At 43.0% G+C, this 24,585-nt stretch overlaps 1 protein-coding gene across 1 annotated transcript in view; it reads left to right on the forward strand.

Annotated features, from left to right (window-relative positions):
• ELMO1 (engulfment and cell motility 1) overlaps window positions 1–24,585 on the forward strand; it is a 318,208-nt gene that overhangs the window by 78,191 nt on the left and 215,432 nt on the right. Inside the window, exon 8 of the mRNA XM_080918030.1 lies at window positions 1,350–1,454. Within this exon, the coding sequence (XP_080774156.1) occupies window positions 1,350–1,454 (105 nt within the window). The remainder of the gene's footprint in view (window positions 1–1,349; window positions 1,455–24,585) is intronic.

The following is a 24,585-nucleotide window of genomic DNA, read 5'->3' on the forward strand; positions in this document are numbered from 1 at the left end:
GGACCTGCTCTGGATGTCACTGTGAAATTTACAGCAAAGTCAGACTGTTCAGCAAACTGTTAACAAAAGGTTTTGCCTCATATCTACACCCTAGGGCTCTGGTACACAGTGACTCAGTTTTGGGTTTACCCTTTGGCCCTGGCTCTGGATTTGGCACACACTGGCCCTGAAGCTGGCAAGCTACAGAAACTGTCAGTGCCTCAGTTTCCTTTTTTTTTTTTTTACAGACCTGAGGCTCGGGGTGTGTGTGTGTGTGTGTGTGTGTGTGTGTGTGTGTGTGTGTGTGTGTGTGCGCGCGTGCGTGCATCAGTCTCTGTGAGGTCATATGTATATTACTTAGTTGATCCAGAGGGCCTTGGTATTCTGGTGTCTTCCATCCCCTCTGGCTCTCATAAGCTTTATGCCTCCTCTTCGGCGGGATTCCCTGGGCTCTGAGGGAAGGAATTTGATGGATACCTCCAGTTTAGACTCTCCCTGTATAATGTCTGGCTGTGGCTCTCTGCATCTCTTTCCATCTGCTTCCAGAGGAAGCCTCTCTGATGATGATGACTGAATCAGGCACTGGTCTATGAGTGTAGCAAAGTATCATTAACAATCATTTTATTGATATTTATTTTATTGATATGTATTTAATTTCTTTAGATAATTTATTTGTTTTTACCCCAGGTCTCTGGGCTAGCTTCTCTGGTTCTTGATTACCCAAGTAGTATCATGTGTTGGTTCTTTCTTGTGGATTGGCCCTTGAGTCAAATTGGACATTGACTGGCTCCTTCCACAAGTTCTATGCCAATTTTCTACACTGGCATTGTGTGATTTTTATCACACAAAATGTGTTGTTCTGAAGTAGTTGTAAATTGTGGAATGTTACCTCTAGTGACTTAACAAATACATTGTTATATTGTTATAATTAATATGGTGGAATATGGTACCCATTTTCATAATTCTTATTCAACACAGTATTGGAAGTACCAACCAGAATAATTAGGGTAAGAGAAAGAAAGTCATTCATACTGGAAAAGAAGAACTCAAATTGTTCCTGTTAGAAGATGACATTGGCTTCACTTCAGTATAGCCACCATTGTAAATTTAAAACACATATTATTTTCTTTTCCTTAATGTGTTACTTACATAATCTTATATTTGGTCTCCAACTGGGTCTCCCAGTGCCATGTCTAATAAGCTCTTTTTTCTGAACCTGAACTGCTTGGCACAGAGGCAGGCAATACCAGCATCATTGTTTTTCATTCACCTCCTGATCCTTCCGTCTGGAGGGGAAATCTCAGTTATTTTGTAGTTGAGGGCATTTGCCCGAGAGTTAATGGTGGAAACATTTTCTTTTCTTCTCACAGAATCATGTCAATCCTGCCATGGACTTCACACAGACTCCTCCGGGGATGCTGGCTCTGGACAACATGCTGTATTTTGCTAAGCACCACCAGGATGCATACATCCGGGTAAGCATGCTGGCTTCTCTCAGATACTGCCAATGTCCTGTGGAATTCTGTTTCCTAGCCTACGCACAGAAGGAGATTGCTATTAGATGAGTCACTCTTGTGTTTTCCTTTATCAGTGGTAAACTAAAGGAATGAAATTGATCAAGGGGCTAAAATAGAAATGCCTTGTTTTTCCTTTTTTTTTTTTTTAACACATATTAAATAAAACAGTGCTGGGGAATGTTTCCTATGGTTTCATATTGATGTATGAGAAAAAATTCGTAAGTAATAAAGAAACAGAAAATGAACTACAAACCCAAATTCTGTAAAACCTCGAAACCTTCAAGACTCCCTTTAGGCTTCTTCCTGTGGTTGGAACGAGGCCCAGGTTCCTTACTGCTCCATCAGTTCATTTCAGTCTGGTTAGAGACACAATAAAATTATCACACACACAGAGTAAAATGGGAGATTTGTGGGCTGAAAGCTTTCTACGTTTCATAACAGACCAGGCATACTCTGAGCACTACATTAGGTTGTCAGTGGAGGGCAGAAGGAAGTGGAGACCTCTGTGCTTCCGGCACATGCCACCTGCTGCCTGGGCAGTGCCCTGGAGTGGGTACCATAAAAGCTTCTCTGTTGGGTTGCACATCTGAAGCCCAGTGAAGACAGCATGTCCATGTCTTTAGGGAGGAGAGCTCAGATGTCATGAGGATGGAATACATGCAAAATTGAAATCCAGGAGGGATATGAGTTAAGTGGGAGTTGGGGTATATTTCCAGTGATGACTAATCCCAAAGGTCAGAAAGCATTTGAAGGACAGATTGCTCAAAGTAAGAACAGTTGGGCTGAGCTGAAAATGGAGCGTGTGTACTGGGACATGTGCTACTGTCCCCTCATCAACATAGCTTTCCTGAAGATGTGACCTGGCACTGTTAGCAGGTAGTGGTTTAAACGTGGAGGATTCCATTGCCTAGGCTAAAGTGTCTTCTGTTAAACAAGGGAGACTTGGGGGCTCTCAGCCATGATGGTGCTTCCCCAGGGTCTTTGGAAATAGACATTGCTGTGCCCACAAGAGTATCTTGGGAGCTGGGTAGTCCGAAGTGAGAAACTGCACCATCCAGCAGTGGCTCTTTTGAACAGAGCTGTGTTGGACTCCATATATTTTCTGTAGGCCTCAGATTTTAAGTGTATCTAGTCTGTGAATGTACTAGGAGAAGTTTCGACCTAGTATCTGTAATTTGAGAATAGAAAGGATTTGATGGCCATTTCTCTGAAAGACTGTACAGTCTGTTGCCTGTTCAGAAGTGCGGTCTATCCTCATTGTTTTTCCATAATATTTGATCTGAAGCCAAGGCATGGTGACCGTATGCCTTTAATCCCAGTACTTGGGAGGCAGGGGCAGGGTGATCTCTGTAAGTCTGAGGCTAGCTGCACTGTTTCAAAAACAAAAACCAACAGGAAATTAACAAACAAAATTAAGCCCCACAAAACCTTTTAATGCACACACACACACACACACACAGACACACACACATGTATATACAAACACGCATATATAATATACCCACTGCATTTGCATTTTCTGTGCATGTAATATGTTTTCATCACAGGAAAACTAGTATTTAGGGAGATCATACAGTATCTAGCCTTGGGGAATTAACTGTGAAAAGTAGCAGCCGAGTGGAAATTGAATTTCCCATCAGCTGGTTGATGGTTGCGGATAAATGCTCTAAGATTAGAGCTCACTGATGGCAAATGTATTGTTAATTGCATAAGAAGCATATGTCTTATGAAAAGTAATTTAATGTTTTAAGCTTGATTTCTCAGCGCATTTTCTACACTGTGATAAGTGAAATTAATACCATGGCAACCTGAAAGAACCTTGTATTTAGCAGAGCTGTGAAGAGAACCTAGGTACAAAGCAAGGCTGGTCCTTTTTGTTCTTCAGCACTTTCCTTTATGGATGGAGACACATGTGGCTCACATATTGTTAAATTTTCTCACAAGGGTCTCTTCTACCATGTTTTCTAGGTCCCATGTGACTGTGGGGTATTTTGTACTAGACGGAAGGCCAAAGCTACCTATGTAAATGCCACTTACGTGTGTAAAAATCTGAGGTTTTTGTGCCCACAGGATCCTGGTGATGGTGAAGGCAGACACTGTGGTGGAGATGTTCATGTGCTCTCGAGTGCAGAGCGGCCCGGGTCAGTTGACTTCATTTGGTCTGTGACCTGCGAGGTCTCTTCCAAAAAATTAAGAGGAATTTATTTTTAAATAATATTTTTTAAATTACTTAAGAAGCCCATATATTGTATCTTGATCGTAGTCACTGATTACTACAGCTCCTCCTACATCCACTCCCTACTCATTCAACTTCTTGAGCTCACCCCACCTCTTTATCCAGTCCAATTTCTGCTGGCCAAGTACTCTTGGGAATAAGATCTGCCTGGGAGTTTGAGATATATCTGGTATATATGTCTGGTTCACACACATAGGTATGCACACAGACACATAGGCACAGACACACTCGCACACATGCATGTACACAGAAACACAAGATACATGCTGCATACACTCATGCATACACATGCATGCACATACACAGATACTATTGTTTTTGATACTCTTCTATCTTTATGCTTTCTTGACCCCTTTGTTTTCAGGTGTTGTCGTGTCCGATGCTCTATGTCCCTGCCTTTGTTTTAGCAACCTTGGACATGTAAAGTCCAAGAATTGCTTTGCTGATTGTCCTTACCTTTTCCCTTCTGTTGATGCTGGGCATTATTTCTTGCCCTGAAGCTGTTTGGTTTGCTTCTTGGGATTATTGCTGAGCCTCTCTGGGAGTTTCTTTTCTTCTATCTACCTGTCATGATTTGAGTATGCTTGGCCAAGGGAGTGGCATTATTTAGAAGTGTGGTCTTGTTCGAGTAGGTGTGGACTTTAAGACCCTATCCTAACTGCCTGGAAGTTAGTATTCTGCTAGGAGTCTTCAGATGAAGATGTAGAACTCTCAGCCTTTCCTGTACCATGCCTGCCTGGATGCTGCCATGTTCCTACCTTGGTGATACTGGACTGAGCCTCTGATCCTGTAATCCAGCCCCAGTTAAAAGTTGTCCTTTATGAGACTTGCTTTGGTCATGATGTCTGTTCATAGCAGTAAAACCCTAAGACACTACCTGAGAAATGAGAGTGACACACAGGACTCTCTTTACTGTTAACTTTTGCAGGCTTCATATGTCTTCTGAATAACTATTGATACCCACAATGAGTCAAGTCCTGACTACTCCTCAGGGAACAGGTTGTTAGTAGGTTCTGACATTGAGGAATTTCCTGGCTAGGATTGACAGAAGAGAAGCACATGGCATGCCGATGAAGAGACTGTGCCAGGCAATTTTTAAGTCACTTGGAATGTATTTTAGTATGAGAAGTGGTGGGTACTGGACAGAGGACAGTCTCCAACATAGATGTGGGGTTCTATGCTGTGTCAACACAGAGAGACATACACACACACACAGAGAGAGACTGGGCCTGGTATAGGCTTCTGAATCCTCAAAGCCTATTCTCAGGGACAAACCTCCTCCACTAAGCCCACACTTCCTAGTGCTTTCTAAATAGAACCAAATGTTCAAGTATATGAGCCAATAGGGGCCATTCTTATTCAAACCACTGTATGGTATTAATTAAGTGTTTTAGTTACTTTACATGTTTCTGTGATAAAATAACCTTGAAAAAAGCAACTAGGTGAAGGAAGGGTTCATTGTAGTTCACAGTCCCATTGAATACAGTCTGTTATGACAAGGAAGTTGTGGCAGGAGCTTGAGGCAGCAGGTTACCTTGCTGTAGCCAAGAAATAGGCAATATATATTGGTAATCAGCTAGCATCTTCTATTTTAGCCAGTGTAGGAACCAAGCCTAGGGAATGGCGCTGCCAAGTTTTAGGGTACAGTATGTATCCCTCCTCAGTTATCATAATCAGGATAGCCCTTCCCAAACATGTTGTAACTGAACATTCTGTCAAGTTGGGAGTATTGACCCTCATACCAGGTGAAAGGAAGACTGAGGTGAGCATGTCAAGTAAAGAGGGAAATGGTCATGAGCTGTGATGGAATGTGTTTCGTTTGGGGAGCCAGCAAAATCTAATATGGGAGTGGCAAAGTGGGAGCAGTTCATTCGAAACACTTGAAACTATATTATGGTGCTTTTTTGAATCCAAACATCATTGCTTAGTAGATACAACGATCCAAACAATAAACCTAACATTTTCCTAAGTGAGTTGAGCAAAGATAGTAATTTTAGGAAGAAAAACAGAAAACACTCTCTTGTTAGAAAACCAAGATCAGAAACATAGATGGGAGGCTAGAGGAGAAATCAAGGGCTGCGCCGGAGGAGGTAAGGCCATATCTTTGGTGTGGAGAGAGGGTGTAGAAATTTGAGAAATTGTAGAGAATTGATGTCAACTTGACCAAAAACTTCAATGTGGCGGTGGGGAGAAGCAATTTGGTTGGACTAAAGTAAATTTTGGCTATCCAAGGAAGAGAGGGACTTCTGACTTGAGATCCCTAGCAAGTCTCTTTGCCCATTAGGAGCCACACCCACTTCCTTTTCAGATCTGTGCCTTTAGGGCCATCTGCCTGAATGACTCTACCAAGCAGTCTGTGAGCTTGAGGAACTCAGCTGACACCACAGGGTGTGGCCTTCTTTGTGTTCCACTTCTCAAGGATTGGTCCTCTCCTCAGCCCATGTATCCGTAGGGCTCCTAAGCTCCCCGCTGCCATCTTTGGCTTTCTCTCTCTTTACCCATTCCTTTTTCTCTGTCCTGTGCACTCCAAACAATCTCTTTGTCCTAATAAAGTAATGGCAGGCCACATGTTAGCAAGACACATATAGCCCCACTTTATTTGTGACACCCTTATGTTTGAATGCTTCATGCCATCAGTCTGATGGACAGATCTCAAGGAAAAGCTCATCTTAAAAAAAAAAAAAATCTCCTGACTCCCTCCCTGGACGATATTATGGTTCCAGTACCTTGGACACTACAATTGAATGTCTGTGACTTTTATAGCTTTAAAATGTATTTAACCGTGTATTGTGTCTCCTGTGCTTGGCTAAAATAAACCGTGTAAGTAGACACCAAAGTTCACTCAGTTCCCAACTCTTGGCCCAGTATCTAGTGCCTAATAACTTCCAATAATTTTTTATTAATTAAGCACATAAGAAATAGTTGGCCAATAGGAAATGGTTTCCAAATTTGTTTCTTTGCTTTTTATTTCTTTTTTGTTTTCTTTTGCTTTTTTTTTTTTTTTTTGTCTTATTGTTTGTTTTTTGATTTGTCTTATTGTTTGATTTTTGTTTTTTGGTTTTTTTGACAGATAGTGAGAGAAAGAGCATGAAGTTGTGTGGATAGGGAGATAGGAAGTATCTGGGAGGAGTGGGGGAAGGAAAATAATATGATTAACCTGTGTGTGTGTGTGTGTGTGTGTGTGTGTGTGTGTGTATGTGTGTGTGTGTGTGTGTGTTTTAAGACTGGGCCTCTTTATGTAGCCCTGACTGTCCTAGAACTTGCTCTGTAGACCAGACTGGCCTCCAACTCACAGAGATCTGCCTGCTTCTACCTTCAATTCAATGCTGGGATTAAAGGAATGTATCACCACTGCCTGACTCTGAAAAAAAAATTTTTCAAAGCAAAAAAAAGAGCATAATTTTCAGTTTTATTTTTTTCTGCTCAACAGAAATTCATGGCCTTCATGCTTACTACACTTCTAAGGATATTGTTTGCCACATGGATTTCTTGATGGGTGGCTATGTGTTTTATGTAAAATCCAATTAACTGTGTTCTAGTGAACACCGTGGATGTAATTGAATTACCCTACAGTTGGATAGGCACAAAACCCAAGGAGGAATTGCACATCTAAGGACTGCATTATGTGCAGAGTGAAATCACTATGTGATTTCAAATATGAATCTTTCATCACATTATCAAATATTTGGTTAACACTAAATGATTTTATTTCCAGGACTTGAACCTCCACCCTGCCGTGCTGACATTGTGTGGTCACAGGTATTGCATCTGGATAGGACTATTTAATTTTTCCCTCTCTCTGGGCAAGCTAGATGGCAAGAAAGACTTTCAGGTCAAATTCAAGAGGACTCATCTAGAAGTTCAGTCTTCATTTTTCCTTAAAGCCGGATGGTATTCTGTTGTGTGCATGTACAAAATTTTCATTATCCACTCACCTGTTAAAGGACATGTGGCTGTCTTCCCTTCCTGGCTATTGTGAGTGGAGCAGCAATGATCATGGCCGCATGAGCATCTATGAAGGAGCTGCTGAATCCTTTGGGCATGTGCTTTGAGGTGATCTAGCTGGGTCGTATGGTACATTTAACTTTAGTTTTCTGAGGAGTCTCATATTGATTAATCAGAGTGAGTAATCTGGATTATCCAGAGTGGCTGCACCAATCACATCTGGATAACCTTGGTATTTTTTTCCAGGGCTAGAAGATTTATGTGGAGGTTTCAGCCATACCTCGGATGAATCCTTCAGTAGTTTGTTGTGTTCCCCCTCACCCAGTACTTTCTGAGGAAAGGGATTAATTTGCCTGGGAGCAGTTCACCCTCCTATTAAGTACTCACCTGAGCTCCTCTATTCTGCATAGCTTCTGTCTGCGTGGTACCTGATCATTTTGGTGGCCGAGATTGCAAAGTTTCTGTAAGGCTAAGGACATTGTCAAGAAAACAAAACGGCAGCCAACAGATTCTGAAAAGATCTTTACCAACCCCACATTTGATAGAGGCCTAATATCCAAGGTATACAAAGAACTCAAGAAGTTAGACACCAGAGAATCAAACCTATTTTTTAGCTCTGTACCCGATTAAAAATGGGGTACAGAGCTAAAAAAAGGTTCTCAATTGAGGAATATCGAATAGCTGAGAAGCATCTAAGGAAGTGCTCAACATCCTTAGTCATCAGGGAAATGCAAATCAAAACAACCCTGAGATTCCACCTCACACCAGTCAGAATAGCTAAGATCAAAAATTCAGATGACAGCAGATGCTGGTGAGGATGTGGATAAAAGGAACTCCACTGTTTATGGGGTTGTAAACTGGTCCAACCACTCTGGAAATCAGTCTGGCGATTTCTCAGCAAATTGGACATAGTACTACCTGAAGACCCAGTTATTCCATTTCTGGGCATATACCCCTTAGAAGCTCCAATATACAACAAAGAAACATGCACCACAATGTTTGTAGCAGCCCTATTTATAATAGCCAGAAGCTGGAAAGAACCCAGATGTCCTTCAGTAGATGAGTGGATACAAAAATTATGGTATATTTACACAATGGAATACTACTCAGCTATCAGAACAATGACTTTATGAAATTCCTAAGAAAATGGATGCATCTAGAGAATATCATTCTGAGTGAGGTAACCCAGTCACAAAAGAACAGACATAATATGCAGTCACTGATAATTGGATACTAACCCCAGAAAGCTCTGAACACCCTAGAAACAACTCCCAGACTACATGAAGCTCAAGAAAAACAAAGGCCAAAAAAAAAAAAAAAATGTATAGCACCCTCTCAAAGTGTGGTACACCTGGACCTCAAATCATTAGCAATCCAATGGCAATTTTTGGTATTCACAGATCACTATGCTTAATCTATACCCAACAAGAAATCTGTTTCCATGTTACGTTCTGTCCTACAAGTACTTTATGCTTATGGTAACTAGTGGGATTTCTGTGCATACTATCAAACCTCTATAAGAATTAAATTAAATACTGTCAAAATTATTCATGTTATGTTATGCCAAAATGCCTTTAAAAATCTGTAAATGATCCCTTTTTAAAAAAAATAATAAAGCGGTAAGGAGTACTTAAAAAAATTATCTCCAGCTGACTGAACTGCTCAGCCCATTGCCGGTACCTGGGAGGTCTTCCTAAGACTGGACCTGGCCGTGTCCTTTGTCACTTCTCATGTGGGGCCGGTCGATTCTCAGTCTCCCTTATGCTTGCTCTTTCCTATCCTCGTCAAACCGCAGAGACCAGCATTTGACTTGTCCTGGATGTTTACCCTTCTTCTGGAAAATAAAGGTCTTACTTTTGAGAGGAGGGAAGGGGGGAGGGTTAGGCTTAGAAGTTTCTCCTGCTGTAAATTTAAAGAGAAATAATTGACACCATCCACTCCTGTAAATTTTCTGGCATGAGTTCTGGGTGCTGTGCACACCGGCATCCCCCTGGTGGCTCCAAGGAACGGAACCCTGTAGTTCCTGTCCACCTGCCTGTCCTGGAAGGAAGCAGGCTCTCCTAGTGCGTGTGTAAGAAGACGGGTGCTGGTGGAGGCGATGCTGACTCTTCAAAGTAAATTAAGGAACTTTTCACATTTCAGAGGGGGAAATTGGCAGTTTTCCAAGTGGCATAATTACAGGACAGTGTGTAATGTGTAATTAAACTTAACTATGAAGCGAACGGTTGGAATACAGCTTGCTGGAACATCATTTTTTGTTCCCAGAGCACTGACAGCTCGTCCCCTCCCCTTGTCCCCGAAGCAGCTTCAGCAGCAATTGCTTCTAATTTTTTTTAAAAAATAAAATTATATGTTGCTAGTTAAACACGCAGTTTCATGTAAAGGAACCTTTTTTATTTGAGTGACATTTTCCTTCTAGGTGATGTGGAGCAAGACTCAGCTTAGAATAGCAAGGACCCCATAGCACAGTTTTGCAGGGACTTGAAAAAAAAAAGGATTCTTTGTCTAATAATTCATGTAAATACTTTATTCCTGCCTCTTATTCTCTTATTTTCATTCTTTCTATGACCAAGGGCCATGGCTCGGAGGCTTGTTTTATGTGTAGGTTTTTATTTTTCATGCTTTAAAAATAGCAGCATTAATTTTGTTGATTGTGAATATGCAAGCTGTTCCTGCCAAACAATCAGAACCCCTTGAGAGCGTGAATGCATGTGATTAGATTTACTAATTGGGCTGGAAAGCACAGATTCTGACTCCCAAAGCCAAAGATTTGAATGGAATGCTTCAGTCCTTAGGATGAGATCATTGTTAAATATGGGCCTGGCTTATTTCAGAGGACTGGTCCTTCGGGGAGGGAGGGCAGATACACGGGGATACGCTGCTGGATTCAGTGGTTATAGATGGCCTGTAAACCACCTGCCACCTGCGGTTCCACCTGTCTTCCTGTGCCCTCGTGAATGAAATCTCAGTAGTTCTGTCTTCACATGGGTACTACCTGCTTTGGTCTTTCTTGGTTGCAGAGCAAGCTGAGATAAAGGTTCAACGGTTTCTACTAGGTTTTATACTGTATTCTTGTTAACTTGAAAACTCCAGGAAGGGCTGACATGATGCTTACATATGATTAACGTGTGGGAAGCCCCGAGTTAAACCTACAGCAACAGACAGAAGCCATGGACATTTTAAGGTTGTTGATGTGTTAATGGAAAGAAACACCTCACCCTATGATGAACTCGATGGTTGGCACATTACAAACACAGGTCCACTGTGAATCATAACCTGTGTGGTTGCCACCCTCAGGGTCCTGTTGGCATTAGCAACTGGTTTTCATGTACTTATCTGTTTTTTGTTTTTGTTCTTGTTTTTCTGCCTCAAGCCCAGTCCAGTTTTTATTCTCTGTTTTCTTATTTGGTGATTTGACTGTTTGCTGGCTCTCTGTTTTATGACAAGCCCTGCTTCTTTCTACTAAAATCATGAAGCTTCTTCCTGGAAGTGCGTGTCTGTATACCTGGAGAGAGCAGCCTTGCCCTCCTGTGTGGCACCGATTGCTACCCTGTATTGTAACTGCAGTGTGGGAGCTCAGAGGGTAACAATGTTCTCCCGCCTATTCCTGGGCTTATAGAGGGATAGAAGCTTTCAGGCCTTCATGACGTGTTGTTATTTCTTGCTGATGGCCTTTGCATTTGAGGGCAGATTCAGGCCTGGAGAAGAATTACCATCCTCTTGCCTTGCTGGAAATGCTTAGTGTTGCAGGGAGTTTTGCATTGAGAAATCCTGCTACCTGTGAACAAATGCAGCACAATTGTTTGTTCTTTTCCAATCAGCAGCAATTTTCCTTTGATTACCTAATTTCATTACCTTAGGACACCAGTAAATACTTAATAGGAGTGGTGGTGGGGTAGCATTGCATTTAATTCTAAGGAGAAATACTGGTGTCCCACATTTGAGTATGGTATCTGCTGTTGTTCTCTTATAGATGTTCTTTACCAGACTGACAAAATTTCCTTCCATTTTTAACTTCCTGAGAGTTTTGGTGTGGGTTATGGGTACTGTCTGTCCAATGTTTTATTTTTAGTTTATTGATATTAGCAATAAACTTGTTAATACTGTGGGTCATATCCATTGACTTTCAGTTCCCTGTCATATGCGATTCTTTTTATTCACAGTCGGGTTCTACTTAATGTTTTGTAGCTCCTTTATTCATAGACTGCCATTGTGCTATACATTGCATGTATAAATTACATGGCTTGCACTTTACACACAGTTGACATGACCGCAAAAGTCAGGAGCGGTGTGCTTTCCCTGCTTCATGTTATAAGGTTATAACTACCCACTTCTTCGCCACCGCCATCCTGTCCTTTACTGTGGCAATCAGCAACGTGTTCCCCATGTCTGTGATTTTGTCATTTTAAAGAATGCCATGCAAAGAGAGCCATGAACATGTCCTCGCTGGGCACAATTCTCTAAAGAGTTCAGGTTATCTGTAACCAGAATGTTCCCTTTTGTTTCTTTGAAGGAATGTTCAATGGATTCATATGAAACAGTTTGATTTACTCTTTTTTGCACACTGAAAAGAATGGCAAATCTGTAGTTCTCTGTGATAAATGTTCATGGAGAAAATTTGCATCTGTGTTAAAAGAACTGGTGGTCTGAATTCCTCCTTTGTTACACCTTTGGTTTTCTTGTTAGGGTGATCTGGCCTCATGGGACAGTTTAGGAAGGGGAATAAATTGTAGGGAATCAGTTCAAATCATTCCCTAGCTGCCTGATAAGACTCACCAATAATATCACTTGTCCCTGATGCTTTCTGGTTAGGGAGTGTCTTAGTCAGGGTTTCTATTCCTGCACAAACATCATGACCAAGAAGCAAGTTGGGGAGGAAAGGGTTTATTCAGCTTACATGTCCACATTGCTGTACATCACCAGAGGAAGTCAGGACTGGAAACCAACCAGGTCAGGAAGCAGGAGCTGATGCAGAGGCCATGGAGGGATGTTGCTTACTGGCTTGCTTGGTAAGATCCTTTTCTCCTCAACTTACTTTTTGGTCATAATGTTTGTGCAGGACTAGAAACCCTAAGACAAATTGGTACCAGCATAGTGGGGTATTCCTATGACGACCTGACCATGTTTTGGGGAGGACTGTGGAAGGACTTTGGAGCTTTGAGCTAGAAGAGCCATTGCGATGTTAAGAGCTCTGTGGGATGTTCTGTAGGAGCTTGGAAGACAATGTTGAGAACAGTGCAGAAGATGGAGGCCTGGCTTGTGAAATTTCAGAGGGAAAATTTAAAAACTCTTATCAGGGCTATTGCTGTTTTGATTGTGAAGATTCTGTGGTTTTGGTTACCTGGGGCTGGTGAATCAGCTGTGATTAACAAGATACCAGAACTACTAAAGCAAAACCTTTGCATTACTGGGACTGTTGATGCTGGCCAGCTGGCGCTAAGAAATTAGTGGTGATTAAGAAAAGACCAGCAACATTGAGTTCAAATCTTCTGGGAAGTGTTTTCTGAGAGCACAAAAGGGTTGTGTTCCAGAGATAGCCAATGTTATACCCCGTGCTGTGGCTGGACTTGGTAAATCGTAAGAGTCACCCAGGTGGTTTTGAGGACATGAAGGGGTCATGGAGAACAGCTGAGGCTTGGCACTGTGAGAGGCCATGGAAAGCCATTTGTGAAGGTGTAGCCTCAGTGGCAGTTAGTGCCCCAGGACTGACAGTAGTGTTTTGGAGATGCCAGTGCCATGAGATAATCATTAAGAATAGCAGCAGCAGTGGAGAACAGGCAGGTAGAAGACAAGGCGTGTGGTACAAAGGGCAGAACTGGAGAACTGACTCAAACCCGTGGAGGAGCCCAGAAGTTCATAAGTGGATCCCAGACATTGGATGGTTAGAGATTGATTTTGCTTTTGATTGTGACTGTGCCCTGATATTTTTCCCTTTTGAAGGAAGAAGTTCCACCCACAGTTAAGCGACTTTGACTTGTAAAAAGACTTTGATTTTTAAAAGAGACTGGATATTTTAAAGGTATTGCAGTTTTAATAGGTAAGAATTTGTAAAAACTGTGGGACTCCTAAAGTTATTTCTATCTTGGGAATGAAAAAGAAAGTAAAGGTTGAGGCTTAATAGTGATGTTTGTGTGTCAAGTTGACAAGGGATCAGTTGTACTGGCTGGTTTTGTGTCAACTTGACACAAGCTGGAGTTATCATAGAAAGAGGAGCCTCCCTTGAGGAAATGCCTCCATGAGATCCAGCTGGAAGGCATTTCCTCAATTAATAATCAAGGTGGGAGGGCCTACCCATTGTGGGTGGTGCCATCCCTGGGCTGATAGACCCGGGTTCTAAGCAAGCTGAGCAAGCCATGGGAAGCAAGCCAGTAAGTGACATCCCTCCATGGCCTCTGCATCAGCTCCTGCTTCCTGACCTGCTTGGGTTCCAGTCCCGACTTCTTTTGGTGATAAACAGCAATATGGAAGTGTAAGCTGAATAAACCCTTTCCTCCCCAACTTGCTCTTTGGTCATGATGCTTGTGCAGGAATAGAAACCCTGCCTAAGACAGGGGGCTATTAATTATTGATCCAGTTTTTTTTAATAGACCTGGAAGTACTTAAATGATCCTCTTTGCTACATTGTGCCATCGAGGGAATTAGTCCTGTCCTGTAAATCCTCAACTATGTGATCATAGAGTTGTCTGAGAGGTTCTGTTATCAGGTTAACAGATTTGCCAGTACTGCCTGGCTCTGGCTCCGTTTGCACTTTCTAAGTGAAGCTGTAATTTGTTTTGTTCCTATTTCCTTAGGCTAGTTAGTATGTGGAAATTGTTTTTGCTCATAACAAAGAGTCAGCTTTTGATTTCCTTGGTGTTTCTCTACTGTGTCTTTTCAATTTCACACAGATTTCTACTCCGGCCTTTATTCCTTTCTTTTGCTTTCTTTGGGCTTTAATTTTTTCTAAGATGAAAGTTGTTCCTTCTGCCAGATTTTAGCTTAGCTTAACTTCTTTGTGACTTGTTTCCTGGATGCCAGTATAGTTTGTTTTACCATTCTTTCCCAGTGATTTGAGTATGTCTGTCTCAAGGTTGTTCTGCACTGGAATAAGGACTGTTGCCCAAATGTCCAGCAGCGAGGGTTGTTGCCTCTGCCCACAGAAAACACCCACAGCCTACTTTTACACTCTCATACCTCCCATAGTTTAAATAACGCATCACATCAGCTCTCTTTCCTCCAGTGCTGTAACAACTCACTAGTTGGATCTACCTCATCCAGCTTTCCTCTCCTTGTCTGCTCCTAAAATGCTAATCACACTGTTAAGACACAGCAGATCCTTCCAAGGATGGCCAAAGCTACTCCTACCATACTCACAACCCTTATGGTTTCTGTCTAATGCAAAATACAATCCAGAGCATTGACTGCAGCTCATCTACATCCCTTCTGTGCTTTTTCTAGGGAACAACACAAATGTCCTGTCACCCAAGGTGGGGAACAGACAACAGCATAGATTCTGCTAACGTCGGATGCATTGAATCAGTGAGCTTTTTGTTATTTGTAGGAATAGGGGTGATGGGCAGTCTACAAGAATGTGGATGATTCAAAATCAACAGCATCACCCAAAAGTTCCTCCCAGCATGGGTCATGAGGCATTGAAGACTCTTCCTGAGCATTTGTTTGGTGCTGATGCTGTGGGCTTTACAGTTCTTGTCAGATTTGGTTACTCCAGAGTCCTCTTCCCTCCTTCCCCCCAAGAGTGAACTGTTTGGATTCTGAGAAATTTGCTGCATATTAACATTCTGTGGCTTTGCCTTCTCTACTTCTGTCCTGCTCAACTCCAGCCACTGATTCATTGTGCTCATTTTTTGGAGCTCACACAATTAAATAATCACAGGCTTACACATCAGACTTTTGTTTCCTCACAGCTAGGAAGGCTGGGGGTTTAGGATCAAAGTGTCAGCATGGTTAGTTTCTCTTGAGGTCCTTGTCACTGGTGGATAGATGGTTGCCCTCTTGTTGCCTTGTTACCTCGTTAACACTCTTTGCAGAGCCATCCCTCAGGGAAGGTGCATCCCAGTGTCTGTTTCTGGAAGAACACCAGGAATAACTCCCCACCCAGATGCTCTCATCCCCTCTCTTCCCAGTTGCTTGGTCTTGGCTCCAAGCGTAGTCTGATGCTGAGATAGAGTATTAGGGCTTTTAGATATGAATGGAGAGCCACAATAGACTCTACAGCATCCTTGCTGACCTTGAGTATTCCATTGACTGTGTCCTGTGGGCATTCTTCTGGCTTTCTGTCTTGTGAATCTGTCCCCTGCTTAAACATGTAACTGACTCCCCTATCTCCTCTGCTTTTAAAGAATCTCAGACATTTCATCCTTCTGTTTTCTGTCCATTCCTTCTCCTTTGTTTTCCTACATGTCTCATTTCCACTACTCCCAGCACCCAAAACCATTCTCGGTTTCCATTGTACTTATTTCCTGGTGACCCTAAGGAACCTGGAGGTCCCCTCTGGCTGCAGGCATCTCAGCCATTGGTGTCATCATTAGAACTCAGAGCAGTGAATATAGTGCGCATTTACAAATGAGCACCTGAACCAAATCAGTGGCAGGGCCCTTCCAGAAAGGTCTGTTGTCATACCTACCCCCAGGAAGGAAGGCATAAAAATGGATTTCTATCTGAAGGTGAACCCCCAGGCTGCAGCTGTCCTAGCCTGTGTCTGTCTGAGCATGGGAGCCACAGAAAACTCTATTGGTTTGCTGAAAGATGGCCTTGCCCCAGATATGGTGGCATGCATACTTGGGTGACTCACGGCTGACTTTCAGTTTTTAATTGTATTCACCTGACTATGTAATGCTGGGCAAGCCAGTCTCAGCAACCTGCCTGCCAAATTTGAAGTCACTCTATTATTGGTGTTAATAAAATGGAGGTGGTAATGTTTCCCCAAATCCCAGTATATTGGTTAAAAATAGCTTAGGAACTGTGAGATAGACCTGCTATACCCAGGGGTGGGTGACATTGCCGGGTAATTTTATTTTTACGTTGACATTAATTTGTTTTTATCAGACTCTGTCTTGCATCGATACAACTCAAGATGCCAAAAATTTAGAAAATATTTCAAAATGTTTTAAAAGTATTTTCAGGTATTTTAAAAACATTGGAAGAAATTTAGTTACAAATGTAATGGTACTAGTAACTAAATTCAGTTTAGCTATTTTACCATATGCTCTTCTATAGCAAGAGCCTGTAGAACCCAAGGTTCCGGTGTTTGCCGTGTATGCCTGTACTAGTCAGGCATAGAACACACAGAACAAGGCTGTTGTTGCCCAGTGGGCTTACACAGGGCCGTCTGGGTAGTGCAGCAATGGCTCTTTTATTCTAGAGAGGTTGAGAACTTGGATGTTGCTGAGTCCATGAAGCTGAATGCTTGAACAGCCCCAAACTGGGGCTGAGGGACAGGAGAGCCCTTGGAGAGCTGCTGATCTGCAGTCCGAGTTTGCAGCCCAGAGAAGCTGAGCTCTGACCAGTGAAGGAACGAAACAGCGGAAGAAGCTGCAGTACATGGAGTAGAGAGCTGAACAGTGAGACAGAAAAGCAAAAACGGGCCACAGCAAGTTTATCTGGACTGTTTATCTGGAGTACCACTGGAGGACGCCACATGGTGAACCCTCACAGCATCTGTCTGTGAATTTGCTCTTACCAACCACAAGAAAGTGGCCTGGCTGATCTTTTAGTTCTTGATGCTCCTGAACCACATGACCTTGCACACGCAGGAAAAATGAATATACTTTGATAAGCAGGTCCAGCCGTCACATGTCTGAGGTTTGAGTGGCAAGGCGTTATACAACCTGTAAGTGCTGTGGAAGACTGCTGTTATTAGGCTCTGGTGAAGGGCACCCGTGAGGAATGTGGACAGGAGCAGGCCCTGACCATAGCCTGTTGTAAACGCCAAATTCCATATCTAGTGCTGCATAAATAGGCATGTAACAGGCACTGTGGCCTCGAGCTGCTGCTGCTGCTTCTTCTTCCTCTTCTTCTTCCTTTTCCTCTTCCTCTTCCTCTTCTTCCTCTTCCTCTTCTTCCTCTTCCTCTTTTTCCTTCTCTTCTTCCTCCTTCTCCTCCCCTCTCTCCTCCTCCTCTTCCTCCTTCTCCTCTTCTACTTATTCCTCTTATTCCTCTTCCCCCTCCCCTCCCGTCCCTCTCCTCCTCTTCCTCTTTATTTTCCTCCTCTTCCTCCTTGTCCTCATTTTCTTTGGTGCGGGGTTACTCTTTAAAGAAAGACTCTGAAGAATAAAAGGCAAAGACATTTTAATAAGTGAGTCTGAGATACTTCCTTCCCTAATATCTCAGCACCTGCACTTCTGAGGAAGCAAACACAGACCACCTCTCTTTGATGCCAGGATATGGAGTTTGAGGATACTGGGTTCTTTCCTGAAGACATCTGAGTGGTTCAAGTTGCTTCCAGGGAAAGACACAAATACCAATTGCTTTTACGGGCAGCACTTTTCCCCCCATCCATACTGGTCATTGGAGATTCTCACCCTTTATAGGAGAGATCTTCCTGCTCACCCAGATTTTTCAGGGTTTCTTGAGTGCCCCAGCTCCTCACCCAGAAGGTCAGTCTTCAGGCAGGGAAGGCAGAAGAGCTGCAGGCTGAGTCTTAGCTAGAATAGGTGCCATGGTACCTAAATGCTCTCTGGTGAGTGGGAAGGGGCAGGACAGCCCATGGGGCATCATTTATAGTAAGCAAGTGGATTTTGCTTTCTTTACAGCCCGCGGGGGATCAGTACAAGTGTGCCTTCCCAGACTGTGATTCCCAACCTCACAGTGATCCCCATGGTATTCTTTGTGGGTGGTGGGTGCTGTTATGGAGGGTGCAGGTAGGAGGGAGGTGTTGGGGACACCTCCCTTGGTGTGGAGGCCGACTCCCATCATGGTTTGTTCTACTTCCCACTCAGCATTTGCAAGAACCAAATATGTTTTCCAGAAACAACTAGGACATTTCCACACATTTCAGCCTTATATAAATGTTTACTTTTTCATAATACATAAAGGAGGTTGAGCACAATATCATGAAGAGGCCTTTGAAGGGCAGACTTTGGCCAAGCGAGGGTCGACGTGTGTGTTTCTTCTACCCAAGCGGATCACCCTTGAGGGCACAGCAGGCGCAGGCAGTCAGCACCAGTAGCCCAGTAGCGTTCCAGAGTGTTTTCCTCCAGAACCTGGATCCTGTCTGTTGCCATGTGCATTAGTGAGTGATCCCAGGGCCCAGAGGCAGCCTCATGATGAAGAGAAGATTGGGGGTCAGGCGCACTCCACAGCTGAAAGGGAAAGGGGTCTGTGGAAGGCAGAAAGGTGGCTCTGTCTGTCTGTGGTAAAGATGCAGGGAACATGCAGAAATGGTAAATTATGGGAGAGTGTGTGGAAGTCAAGTGTGGCTGAGTTCCTCGTGAATGACTGGGCTGCTGATTCCATGCATAGCTCCATCGGAGGCAAGTGTCATTTTCTCCGTCGCCTGCTCACTTGTATAATTGTATTAGTGTCTCCTGTACCAAGTACTTGGCTAGGATGAGAAATTCACAGGTAAGATGGCACTGTTAAAGCTGATCCCACGAGAAAAGCCAACACACACACACACACACACACACACAAACACACACACACACACACACACACACACACACACACACGTCTTCATCTCACTGGAGACAAAATACTCTAGGAAAATAAATATAAGTGATACTCTAGGAAAAGAGTGAATAATACCCCCAGGAAAAGAAATATAAAGATCCACAGAGCTTTAGAGGAAGGAGTTATGGAAAGATGTGTTGAGTAATTATCATATAAGTTATATCTAATAGGAAGTATCGGAGAAAGGTTAATGTGGTTTCTATAGGAAAGGTCCATTTCTAGTCTGGCTCCTATAGGAGTGGACCACTGTAGCAGGGTCCTTCTTCAGCAGCATTACCTAAGCTTAGAAATTCTTGTATAGGGTGAGATGAAAAGCCATATAGAAACCTACTACTGTAGAAGCTTCTTAAAATATATGCATGTATGTGTATTACAATATATACATATATGGGAGGAACCTAAAATCCACAATGAGACAGTGCACCTAGTAGGTATCATATGCTACCATTAAAAAACCTCTGGGGCTGGGAATGAGTTACATCTTCTTTGCTCTTTGGCCGAAGGAGCCTCAGTGGAACCCTCCAAACACCACAGGCTCCTGGCAAAGCTATTGCTTGCTGTCCACAGCCTGATGATGATGTTGCTGAGGGTAACACTCACTTGTGGTGTTGAACAGCAAGAGGCAATTTGGGCCTAAATAGAAGCTTCATTCCTACTCACTAAGATAAGATGTAACGGAATGAGGACCATTTAAAAAGCCAGCTCTCACGGAACAAAGATTTCCTTTTCACATCCTTTGACTTCAGGTCCTGCTGGTTGACCAGTGTGTAGCTGAACTTTTAAACTGGGATTTTAAGACTTTAAAGCTTTTGTGTGTGTGTGTGTGTGTGTGTGTGTGTGTGTGTGTGTGTGTGTGTAGATAACCTTGTATGTGCTAATCAGTAAACATGTTCTGCTCAAAAACATGTTTCTGAAACGTCCAGCTTGTCTGTCCAGAAGCAAATAAATCACAGTTTCTTCCTCCATCCCCGTGCCCTCAGATCCACTCTCCTGAGCCAGTGTGGATTTCTGACTGTGGCCTCAGTGCTGGGATTTGAGAGGGGAGCTGACTTTAGGAGCACATCTCATGGCTTAGTTTCTCACAGAAGCCTCATTTGGTACAGCAAGCTCTGTCCGAGCATCTTCTGACAGTACACTAGAGGGTAGCTTAGCTTTAAGAGATCTGCAATGTGAACATTCTGGTGACAGTATGAAATTGGGTTTCAGAAATGCCAGGCTTAAGTTTTCATCTAACAGACAGAACAAAACTCACTGTGCCATCTTCTGCCATCTTTGCTTTTGGGTGGCAGCCATTTGTAATCAGTCCCATCATATGAACAAGTCACAATTCTGCACTGTGACCCTGAACTCACTGGTATTTTGCCAGTATGCAGAGGACCTCAGCCTTTCCTCCAGTGCTCACTTCTAGAGTTGCGATGAGCCTTCTTAGATACTGTGGCTCACCTTGGCTCAGAATCACAAAGCAGTACCTGAGGAGAGACACTGTCAACCTTTCTTCTCCTTTAATCCTGAACTTGGGGTTCCCCTCTGCAGCTCTACCTGTCTGTTCTCATGTCTCACATACACCTCTACAACAAAAACGGTGCTATCTTGCCTTGTAAGCAACATAAACAGCTAAGGAAGTAGTATGTCAGGGCAAAGGCCAAGAAGTAAATCAGTCCATCCTCTTTTACTTTCAAAATCAGTAAGCTCTTCAACTTATCAATTTGGTATGCATGTCTTTTATTTTTCAATCAATGCTTTTTGTGTATGGGAGAGATGCCTCCGAGGTTGAGAGCACTGACTGTTCTTCAGAGATCTCGAGTTCGATTTCCAGCAGTTACATGTTTGCTGACAACCATCTATGATGAGATCTGGCTCTCCTCTCTGTTGTGCAGACATATATGCAGGCAGAACCCTGTGCACATAATAAACGAATAAGTCCTTTTAAAGATGATTTTTGTGAATGGATCAAAGAGTGGTGAATGGTAGAGAAGTGAGAGGGTGTGTATCTGGGACTCAGCTGCTAGATTGAGGGAACACTGCTTTGTATATCGAATGTTGTCCTTGAACTTTGGACATCAATATCACCTGGGTATTTGGGAGGAATGCCTGCCACAGGACTAGTGCTGAATCAAGTCACATTTTAACAAGTTCTCTGAGTGATCTGAGAATACTTTTAACATATGACAGGTCTGGGATAGTGAATGCCTATGACAGAATTCAACACTCAAGTAAAAGACAGAGGCAAGCGAGTACATGTGTCTTCACCTACATCAAGCACCCAGTCCCTGCCCTTTGGCCTTCTGTGGGACTCATCTGAGCTGCCACCTAGGCTGTCCATCTGCCCACTCCTAAATTTCAGGTAGCTTGTTCCAAGGAATGTTTTCCTCATCTGTGAGATGGGACTCTTATTCCAAAGACTTGTGAGGACCACAGAAAACAAGTGGGACTTTGTGCATGTCAACCATTTGATTTGTAGTCATCTTTTTAAAACTTGAGGTACAATTTTACATGCCATAAAACTAGGCATTTTAAAATGAATGATTCAGCAACATGTCACACATTTGTAAACCTGACATCACCGTTTAATTCCAATACATTATCACTGCCTCCAAATGGGCTTAAAGAGCTGCTGCTATTTTGCATGCTTGCTAGTCCAGGCCACCAGCTCAGATGATCTCTCTCGGGCTCTTCTCTCCTTAATGATATTCCATACTAGTTATAGAAAAAAGCAGATGTATTTTTATCAGTTCTCTTTGCTTTGGAGGTCTTTTAGAATAGGAGCATTGTTAGTGAGAGAAACTTAAGAGGCTAGGTGTAGACCACCTTGTTCGTCTATTTCTTATTCCTTTTTGTGGTGCAAGGGTCCAATTGAGGATTCATTCACACTAAGCCAGTGATGCATTACTACTGAGTCCAAATCCAAGCCCAGTGAAAAATAGCTTTAAGCCAGGGATTCCCAAAACATAGACCTTAAACAACAGCACTCATATCACATGGGAGCATGTCAAGATTACAGGTTTCCAGGTCCTCATCAGAATCAGTGAAACCCGGTTCTGGAGATAGGGCTTTGAAACTGGTGTTTTCATGTGCTTGCAGAGGATTCTAATTCAGGATCAAGTCGGCAAGTCACTGCTTGAAAGAAGCAAACCTCACTCATACCCGCAGGTGCTCAACACGATTGTACCCATCCATGGCACAGCAACACATGCAGTGGTCTAGGAGACTTGTCAAAGCCCAGCTCTCCAGTGGACGGGGGGCAGTGGAGGCCACACAAACACACACATCCCATTACTTCAGCCCCTCCCTCCACTTTGTTCGCAGAGGAGGCCAGCAGTGAGTGCTGTGATTGCTTTGTGCGTTCCACACGTCTGGCTTTTGCACTCTCCCAAAAGTGCAGGGAGCGTTTCTTCTTAGTTGATTAATGTTCAATTCGAGGTCTATTATGAACCTCCAGGCTTTAATTACTACACCATTACCCAGTCGATTCCTTGCCATTTTATATTTATGGCCTTTATTATGCCTTGGTATATGCAACTGCCTAATTTTATTCTACGTGCATTTTACCTCATTAACTGGGTTTTATTCCATTTTTTTTTCATTTTTCCAGATTGTTATTTATCTCAGTACCCTGTGTGTATTTTCCACTTTTGCTTATTCACCAGTCTGACCTCTCATGAATTCTCTTTCTCTTTTCCCTGGGTTGTAGCCTTCGTTTGCCCTTTCATAGAGCTCCCAAACGTCCCGGACTCACAGCACTGGGGATCCCCTGCCCTGGCTGACCGTCATACTCAGGCTTCACTTGGACGTTTCTAACCTTTTGAATTTCAGCTCCTGACTTTGTAGGTTACGTCCATAGGTTGTCAGCCCTGCTCGGCAACCCGTGAATTTTAAATACCAAACTGCTGCTCAGGGAAGTTTTGTGGTTGTTTTGTGTTTTTGTCTTTAGGACTATATTGCTAAAATATTATGAAAACAATCTCTCAAATATTCCTTTCCCCTGACGTGCCTCAGAAAGCTCACTGTTTGTTTTTCTGACCTGCATATTTTCTGGACTTTTATTCTAGACCCATGGCATGAAATCCTACGGGCACCAAGCAGCACCTGTGTTCAATCAGACGACCGTTAGATCTCGGTGCACGCTGGTTTATGAACCACTTTTCCAAAGACATGCTAAAAAAGTTTAAAGAGAGCCATAGAACTCAGATGCAGTTCCTTCCACTTTCTCCTTTCTCTGCTCTAGAGCAGTTAATAGTGGGCCCCATAGGCAGCCATGTTTTCTTTTGAAACCACATTGCTCTTGAGCTGTAAGAATGTTTCAGAAATGTGAACCCAGACTATGAGCTTCAGGGGCTGCTTCAGTTTTTCGGCATCACCATCTCCACCATCCTGTCTTCGGGGCATAAAGATCTTCACTTCCAATTCTTGTCCCATTAATCGTTATGAGCATTTGTGGGAGACATTTCTGTCCCAGTCTTATATGGGAAAATGGATGAGTCACAATGTCAGGAGTGGAATGTGTCAGAAATTATCCCAGGTTTGTTTCTATCCAGGACTACAACGTGTTTAGCCCTTTCCCATGGTCAAGGTTGCTTAGTACTCACGTTCAGTAAGACTCCTTAGCAAAGAATGTGTCCTCTCGGGTCAAAGTGCCTGGATCTATTTATTTCTATACTGTGTGACCTTGGGAAAATTGAACAACATCTCTTTGCATGTGTCCCTGTCTGTAACATGACAATTGTGTTGAACTTCGGTAGTGCATCCTGTGAGTGAAAGAAGGCAGTCGGAGCTAACCCTGTAGAACAAGGCCTAAGAAAAAAGCATCATGGTTGTTACTTAGCTTTTGCTGCAGTCCGAATTCATTCATAAGGCTTTTTTCCTGTGGGTGTACGTTCTACAGAGCCATACTCCCTCACTTGCAGCTCTGGTGCATGTGAGTCTAGTGGGCTGGCAGCCCATGGTTCTGACTTGCTGTGGTCTGCTGGCTTGCGTGGAATACCTTCTGTAATTACAGAGCTCTTGTTTTGCCCACTTAAAAATTACCCTCTTAGGACTTTGGTGGTTTGTTTGATCTGATAGACTTGCTCAAGATACATGATCACAATTAGCTTTTCATACAGCCTTATTGAAGCGGCCTAGTGCTCTTCTGAGTAATTGTCCCTGGCTTTCTGTGGACCAGTCATCATTTCATTGGGGACAAGAGGAAAAGTGATTCTTGCCTGGCTACCAGGTCTTTTCAAGAGGAGACAAAGTTGC

Source organism: Micromys minutus, assembly GCF_963924665.1.
Source record: "Micromys minutus genome assembly, chromosome: 6".
In the NCBI taxonomy this organism is placed as follows: Eukaryota; Metazoa; Chordata; class Mammalia; order Rodentia; family Muridae; genus Micromys; species Micromys minutus.